The 8365-nt window shown below is 36.4% G+C and overlaps 1 protein-coding gene across 2 annotated transcripts in view; it reads left to right on the top strand.

Moving 5' to 3' along the window:
* rnls (renalase, FAD-dependent amine oxidase) overlaps positions 1-8365 on the top strand; it is a 52074-nt gene that overhangs the window by 2064 nt on the left and 41645 nt on the right. For both annotated transcript variants that reach the window (XM_042336745.1, XM_042336744.1), the window contains exons 3-4: positions 825-970; positions 3110-3268. In XM_042336745.1, the coding sequence (XP_042192679.1) occupies positions 825-970; positions 3110-3268 (305 nt within the window). The remainder of the gene's footprint in view (positions 1-824; positions 971-3109; positions 3269-8365) is intronic.

The following is an 8365-nucleotide window of genomic DNA, read 5'->3' as shown; positions in this document are numbered from 1 at the left end:
CACTTGTGAGGTTGATAAGTGTTGCGCCATGTAACCTGACTAAAGGCCTGACTCACAGCGATCATTTGCCTCAGCGTTGTAAAGCAATATTTTTCCCTGTGAATGGTATCCATTAAGTGAGATTTAACCTCGGGTAATTTTACTATTTAGAGCAACTCGTATTTTCCTTTCTCCAAGCTAATCTGAGAGAATAACTCCATAAACTGAAGGAAATCCAAACTTAATATTGTACACTAGGGTTCTGACAATAATCAAATCTGAAAATAATCATTGCCACTTGTGGTAAATACAGGTTCTTGGTTGGATTCATGGTGTTTAACTGAAGGTCATCCACACTATTCCATAAAAGTATCAGAAAACAGCTTAATATTCATCAGTTCCATTCACCGTGCACTTGCGATTATATGTATGTGATCAGCTGTCATTCTTGTTACAGTATTAAATGCAAGTCAAATATGTCAGCCCTCCTCAAACAGAGCCTTTGGAAAATTACAGCCAGTGGTGCTTTTCAGCTCTTTGTGACCGATTACTGTACCTCTAATAACCTTGTGAATAGTATCCATTAAGCGAGATTTAACTAAAATGAACAACAATTTGCACTTAAATAGGGCAACATTGCAAACAACAACAAGATTGCATTTATAGAGCACCTTTCACATTGGGAGGACGTCCCAAGGCGCTGGACAGTTGGGTCGGGAAAGCAGTTTGCAATGAGAAAGCGGATTACCAAGGTTGGAAAAGAGATCAAGGGAATAAACTAAAAGAGGGGAGAGTAAATGTACAGACAGATTAAATATATTTGACTTTTGTTCTTTGATTTTCAGTTTTTATGAAGAATTGTTGTCACATAGCATTTTGAAACCATTACTCAGCCCCGTGGAAGGTATGATACGAGAAGAAAAAGGAATCTCCAACTATATGACACCACGAGGGGCCTCTTCTATCGTCAAGTATTATCTCACTGAATCAGGTAGTTATCAGCCTGTTTCATCCTGACCATCTACCAATTTATTTTGCATACCCTTTTGTGAGATCATGCCTGTTTATTTATACTCCGCTGGGTGTGCCCTTAGAATCTAATGCCCACTTTATACTGTACTCTTTATGGTGAACCTCTGTGGGGGGGGTGGGGGGAAATTATAATAATACTTGCATTTGATATAGGGCCTTATCACATCGCCGAGACGTCTCAAAGCGCTTCACAGAATGTATTGTAAAGTGGATTGACTGTGTATTCTGTGGGTGAAACCCAATAAATTGTGTTGAGCAGCACAATCTGAAAGCAAATTGCTCTGAACCCCCAATCAAGTATTACTCAAGTTACACATTGAGTATTGTGTCTGGATTTTATCACTATAAGTGTGAAAATGCTTCAAAGAAGGACAATGAGGATGATCCTGGTTTAATGTAAACTAGATTCTATCTAAAGATTTGTGGGGCCAGTACGGTGTGGACCTTAAAATTGCTGAGTATGTTATGTACAAGAACCCAAACAAAAACACGAGAGCGAGATGGATTAAATGTCTACCTCTGGTTCCACCTTGTGTTTGTACGTGAGATGGAAAGTGTACACATCTCCATGTCAATGATTTGCAGACGTTAAACTAAAATTGTTCACTCTCGTTCCACTCTCCTCAACCAGATTGTCACCATGATATCAATGACAACCACGGGAGGATTCTTCCCAATAAGCTTGTGAGGTCATTTCTCCTGCCTTTCTTCTGGAAATGGTTTCCTGTATCCTAAGGGATTTATTAAATTGCAACAATTTTTAGGCTGGAAGAGGAGGATTTGAAAACAGGAGGATTTATTCTGATTCTTACCCTTTTGATTTTAAGTACCTTGTTACCTTCAAATTTAAAGCTTCTAATGGACTGCAGGGTCTGATGTTACAAAGCAGTTTAAAGCCCACGATTCATTAATATCTCACGTTACAAATTGTGCCTTTTTAAATCCAGTGTTGCCAACAGAGGGTTCTTAACTGGGATAAAAATTTATGTAAAAATTGAAATAGTTCTGTATTTTTATAAAAGCTTAATAGATCATTCCATCAAAAATGTTTTAGGGCAGGAAAAGATAAGCTAATCTAAGTCCGAACTGATCATATTTCTTCTTTGGCTTTATCATATCCTTCATTGACTGATGATTTGTAATCAGTCTCCTAACTGCCAGTAGCATCCCTATCCGAGGCTGCATACAAACATACTGGCGACAGTTTCTATTTCTCAAGCATTAATTTCCCCCTCCCAATTGCTATTGATATTGAAAATTATAAAATACACTGAATTTGTATACACATGAACTAGTGAATCTAAATAAAATACTTGCTGTACTTCTTGGTCAAGATTTTAGTGCTTACATCTTTGCCTTGAATAATTCTGTTTCCACTCTTCTGCCCTCCAATATTCCTTGTACATACATATCAATCATCTACGAAACAGGCTAAATATAATATTTGGCCCCCATGGTGCACTAAACAAATGAGCTCCCAGCTAAGTATATATATAAATGCTGTGACATCTTAGCAATCGGAACATCCTGTTGCTTACATGAACTAGTGTATAAAATAATAAAAAATATTTATTTTATTCTGCAAGTAGAATGCAAGTCAGGTCTGAGCAAATCTTCACAAATCTTGTACACTTAGACCACATTAAAAGAGTGAGCTGATACTAGTTAATGTGTTTAATATGTTCAGCCAGTTCTGGCTAAAAGTAACAATTATACAATTCTGCTCAAAAGTNAAAAAAACCCATAGCCAATTTTGTGTTTATATTTTGAAAGAGCAAAATTATACTTTAAGTATGAAAGAGACCATGTTTTTTCCAACCATATCACTTTTCAAAAAAATAATGTGTTCACTTAATCCATGACAGTTTGTGGGACATTGCTGTGTGCAATCGGTTGTCATGTTTATGCCCACAAAATACACAGTCAATCCACTTTACAATATATTCTGTGAAGTGCTTTGAAACGTCTGAACAACACGATAAGGCGCTATATCAAATGCAAAGATTATTATTATTATTTTCGCCAGCCCAACATTTTCCTAACCTCTCTTTCTCTTCATTGTCTGTAAATTGTCTGATTGTTTTCAAAATCCAAACAGGAGCAGACGTGTTGTACAACATTCATGTCACCCACATCAACCTCAAAGAAGGGAAGCTGGAAGTCTGCAGCAAATTGGGCCTTTCAGAAATGTTTGATGCAGTTGTCCTCACTATGCCTGTTCCACAAATTCTTCAGCTTCAAGGACATATTGAAAATTGTAAGTAAATCCTTATTGTTAGTTTCAGTTGATTGGAACTAAAATTTGCAACATTGCACATATTTGGGGTTCCTAATTACCTGTTTCTCCGAATTTTCTCTTTCTCCATTATGTTCCATTGCTTTTAACAAAGAATACCCGATTGTCAGTGTGATCTACAGCAACTAAATAGTGAACTTGATTACAAAGCATATTCCAAAACATTTTCCTAGAGAGCTGCAGAGATAACCTGTGGGAGCGAGACTCGGTTGGCTTGGGCCAGTTGTGGTGAATGCCTTATTTCTGTCCTGTGTCACTATGCAAATTCTGATAGCTGTAATCTCTTAATGGAGCAAGGCCACATTCTCAAATTAATATTAACATGATTTAATTATTTTTCACACTTTCATTGCAAAGTGCATACTTTTCTATCAGAAAGATTGTCTGAATGCCTAGGAGGTGCTCAGTCCAAACACGTAACAATTGATGTACTATTACAAATATATTAAAAGGGTTCTAACTCTGGATGATTTGACCGGATTTATCCCCATCACAGAGCAAGACTGTTCTCTAGCAACAAAGCAATAAACCTAAGCAATGTAGGGTGAAACCAAGGATACATGTTGCATACAAATTCACTTCCATCACAAAGAAAAATACAAAATAGTCATTTCACCCTATTCCCATTAGCAATGGACCCAAAGTTACTAAAGTATTTGTGTATTTCTAGATATACATAGTGCAACTTTCAACTGTTTTGAAAGGTTTGTGAAAGTAGTCCATCGGTCACTTGCTGTAAAGTGGCATTTGAGATCCAGCCAAAACGTGGAATGCAACAGCATTGTAACCCAAATAATCCAGAGTTTGTCCAGATGAAGTTTGCTCTATGGGGTGGTCAACTAGTGACTTCTACATACCAGATGATAATGCTGGTAACAGAAGATGGTGGAAACAATCAAACTGCAAGGAATGACTTCAGGGCTGAGGTTACCAATAGTTTATTTTGAGTCGTGGTGTGTTTTTTAATTATGAGTCCCTGTAATGGATACTTTCACTACCAGTAGTTTTGAAATTTCAGAAAGGCTGTTCCTATTTGCATTTATGCTGTATCTTTATGTTTAAATATTTACAATCCCAGTGGATTCCTGAGCTAGAAATGTAAATGAGCTCTGTAATAAATTATTTAATATTAATATTTTTTGGGGTTGTACTTCTTCCTCATCTTCTTCGATAGGTGTAAGACTCCTGCTAAGTAGAAGCATAAGAAGAGTGAACAAAAATGAAATAACAACACTATCAGTCAAATAAGTGGGGTCAGAATGGCATTGGAAAGCAAAGTTAGCTGTGCTTCTTTGTGGAGAAATTCAACCTGAGGCTAGATTTACTTTATTTTCTTATCAATTCCAAGCATCCAGACTGACAGATTATTTGTTTCAGTCTTAATTTTGAAGACAGCTTTCTGAGGCTCTTAAAAGGACTTGTAGAAAGCCAGCTTCAAAATTAAAACTAATTGGGTTCAAACTCCAAGTCAAGACTTAGAACTCACATACTGACATCTAACCTGACACTGCACTGCAGTTTCTCCTGGCATCCTGGCTAATAACACCACAAATAAAATTGGTCATTGACTGCTGGGCTTGCCTATAAATACAGAATCACTGAATTTTACAGTAAATCCTGTGAAATGCTTTGAGACTTCTTGATGAAGTGATAAGGGACTATATCAAATGCAAGGATTATTATAAATCTACACACAAGTGGAATTTCTCTCTGCTTATTTCAAGGCGCAGGTAGTGAAGCAGGGAATCTCAGTTGCTGTAGTCTGAACGTAATATTTTGGTGAACATTATATAAGAATGAATGAATACATCATTTTTTCAGTTCCAAATTCGAGAACATCGCTTTCAAAGTTGAAGGATTTATGGATTTTCCTAATTCTGCTTCTTCTTATCAAAAATGCACCAAAATGTATTCCTGGAAGTGTTCAGTGGTGCATAATATGTAGTTACTTCACTGTAGAGGGGACACAAGAGAGTTAGTGTCTTTTTGACCTAGGAAATGCATAATCATTGCAGGAAGTGAATGGCAGCAACTAGGGGGAAGTATTTTCTGAAAGTGCATGAATGTAGTTAACTGAGAACAGCAGGTGGCGGTATGAAAAAGATTTTGGTTACAGGCAACTTAACTTGAAGGGAGTGGGGGGGAAATGAACTGGTCTGGAAACAATTTGCTCTATTCAGAGTCACACAAGTTATGCAATTTTCAAAATTAATTCAATGCAGTTCGTAGCCATGTAATAGATTCTGAAAGATCTTGTACGATTGTTAGCTATATGTACTGAATAAGTTGCATTTATCTGTTTAGTACAACGGAAGTGAACAATTCCTTTGGCTTTTTTATAAATTAGTTCAAAGTTTCTTTTTAAAATCCATTTGGGTCTAATTTGCTCCCATGTTTATTATTATTATGTTGTTGTTGCTGTTTTTCCACAAATCTTCACCAAAGGTTGTCTCTGAATTAGTCTTTTGGTGCTGGAGCAATATAGCTGTAATCAGTCCTAAATCTCTCAACATTGCATCTGAAGTAGAGCTGTATCCAGTGTCAATACCACAAAGTTTTATTCATTTGATGCTTAAAACTTTATCTTTTTGAAACTCCCATTCTGGCTTGCTGCCACTTCCCTGTTGTTGATCCTGCCTCCCCTTAGCTAAGTTTCTCTTCCTCTGCAATTTTTCATTTGCAGTTGATCGTAATTTTGGCTTGTAATAGTGGCCCAAGCTTCACTTTTCGCATAGATCAAGGTTTAAAGCTAAAACTATCAGCTTCATGACAGCCTTAATCTTAATGTATCTTTATTAAAAACATACTGATGCCTGGTACAGTGTAAACCTTAAGATTAAATGACCTCCTTGACTTTGCTGAGCTATATTTGGGTTGCAGTGCATTCTTCTCTTTTCCACAGTTTATAACCTTTTAGGCCTGTGTAACATTCTGTACAGTAGCTGAAGTGTACATGAACCAGATGAAGCTCAGTAAGATTCTCTCCAGGAAATAAAATAAAGGGAAGAGATTTAATAAATGCCCTGAATAGCGTGGAAGAATGTGAAAGATTTGCTCCCTCCTATGAAAGAGAGTTTGAGAATTATTTACTTGAAATAATTGTCCCTCCATGTCTTTGAAAAAACAAATCAAGATTTATTTAAATATACATGTTGACTGTATTAAAAGTATTTTCCAAATAATTTTGTTTTATTTTCCTCCCGAAAGTAACACTTTACCTCTTCCCTCATAATAATACTGCCCTCCCTCTCCCCACACACACACACACATAGACACATATGCCTAAATGGGAATGAAACTATCTTTTCTCACACACACATATTTAACTTCCTGCATAACCTTTGAGAAGACAGAATTTATTAGTAAAATGAAAGCTTTTCAGGAAGTACCCTAGGTCAGTACAGGGTGCTTTAACTGGACAATAATGCTTGTCTTGGCTGCTTGCCTTTCATTTTGAGAAGGGGAGTGCTCTGAGTTACACATATTCTAAATTAGGATTGTTAAACCCATAAGATTATGTGCAAAACATACCACTCCTTAACAGGAGCTGTATTTTTGGGGAATAGAGTTAGATAGGAAAGTCACAGTTAAGCCATAAATCTGAGTCATGTACTTCATCTAATTATTTTTCACTCCGCATAAAAATGTAAATGATATTGAAATCAAATGGCTTTCCATAGCAGTTTTGGCCAGGTTAGGATAAATGTAGTTAGAGCGGTAATCTTCAGTACTTGAGAATTACACTAACCAGTGACAAGTCAGTCAGTCAAATAAGGGGTTTAAACCGAATATGACTGCAGCTTTCAGTGCTACTGTACTTTTATACAAAAATAGTATGGCAATTTTAAATCTTCACAGATTGAAAAATGAAGTATGTATTGCCCCGAATATTTTAGGAAAGCTCATGTAGCTTTTGATTATATCCTGCAATACTTTTAGAAATATTTTCAAATATTTCCAGCAGTCTTTTTACCAAGTACCAGTTTAGGATTTAAAAGAAATGCATTATATAGTTTGGAGTACATATTTTCCATTTATTTTTATTGAGAGGACAGTTTTTAAATCTGCCTTTAATTGATTTTTTTTTATTTTGCCTGGTAATGACCTTCATTCTATATTAAATCCTTCACAGCTCATACTGGTTTACCAGTTGCACTTGTTCAAAAGATTGTTGCCTCGTGCCTCAAAACCTCCTTAGCAACTGTTTTACATGTGTTTGCACTCCTGGGATTGGGCTCTGCCGAATGATGGGACATGTCAGTCATAAACCAGTCTCTACATGTTACCTCTCCCCCAGCATCAATCCTTTATAATTAGTTTCTAATCCAACATCCTCTAGCTGAAGAAGTGCGTTCAGCAGCGTTTGCATCATGGGGCCAAAATAAAATATGCTTACAACTCTCAATCTTTTAAATTGTCCATGATAAATGATCCCCGGGATCCATTATTGTGAATCGCTCTCAGATCTCGTCCGGCGTGGAGGGCGCTATATAAATCCAAGTTGTTGTTGGTTGTTCTTCTTCTTCTTTCCTGGACACTTGATTTGTTCATTGTGAATCATATTTTAATGAAAGTTTAGTACATTTAATACTGTTATGCTGCTTGATTACGATTTAATAAAGGTTGACAAATTTGATGTAATTCTTACATGTTTTCTTGAGTGACAGTCCACAGCATAAGTTGGAAACAAAAAACTTCAGTACTTATTATATGATATTTATTGAAAACTACCATTGGAGCCTCTTCAATATAGTGGTTCTTTCAGGTTCAAACAGACATTAAAATCATTACATTATTGTAATAGCATTTACAGTTGTTTAATGCAGAATGTTAGTGATTGACAGTGTATTTCTACCTGTGTGATCGTTTCTGTTCTGTTCCTCTGAGGAAACTCTCGTACTTCTTTTGAAAAGATGTGTGAAGATCAGAATCTACATGTTCTTCAGTAATCGGTGGGAATTCTTTTGACTTCCTCACTTGCTGTAGGAAGATGCAGTTCTTCCCAGCAGATTGTTTTCAAGTTCCTTACCTATAAATCTCTTCACACTCTACTGCCTC

Source organism: Callorhinchus milii, unplaced genomic scaffold, assembly GCF_018977255.1.
Source record: "Callorhinchus milii isolate IMCB2004 unplaced genomic scaffold, IMCB_Cmil_1.0 Scaffold7, whole genome shotgun sequence".
Classification (NCBI taxonomy): domain Eukaryota; kingdom Metazoa; phylum Chordata; class Chondrichthyes; order Chimaeriformes; family Callorhinchidae; genus Callorhinchus; species Callorhinchus milii.
The sequence above is the reverse complement of the archived record's forward strand: the minus strand, read 5'-3'. Positions and strand labels throughout refer to the sequence as shown.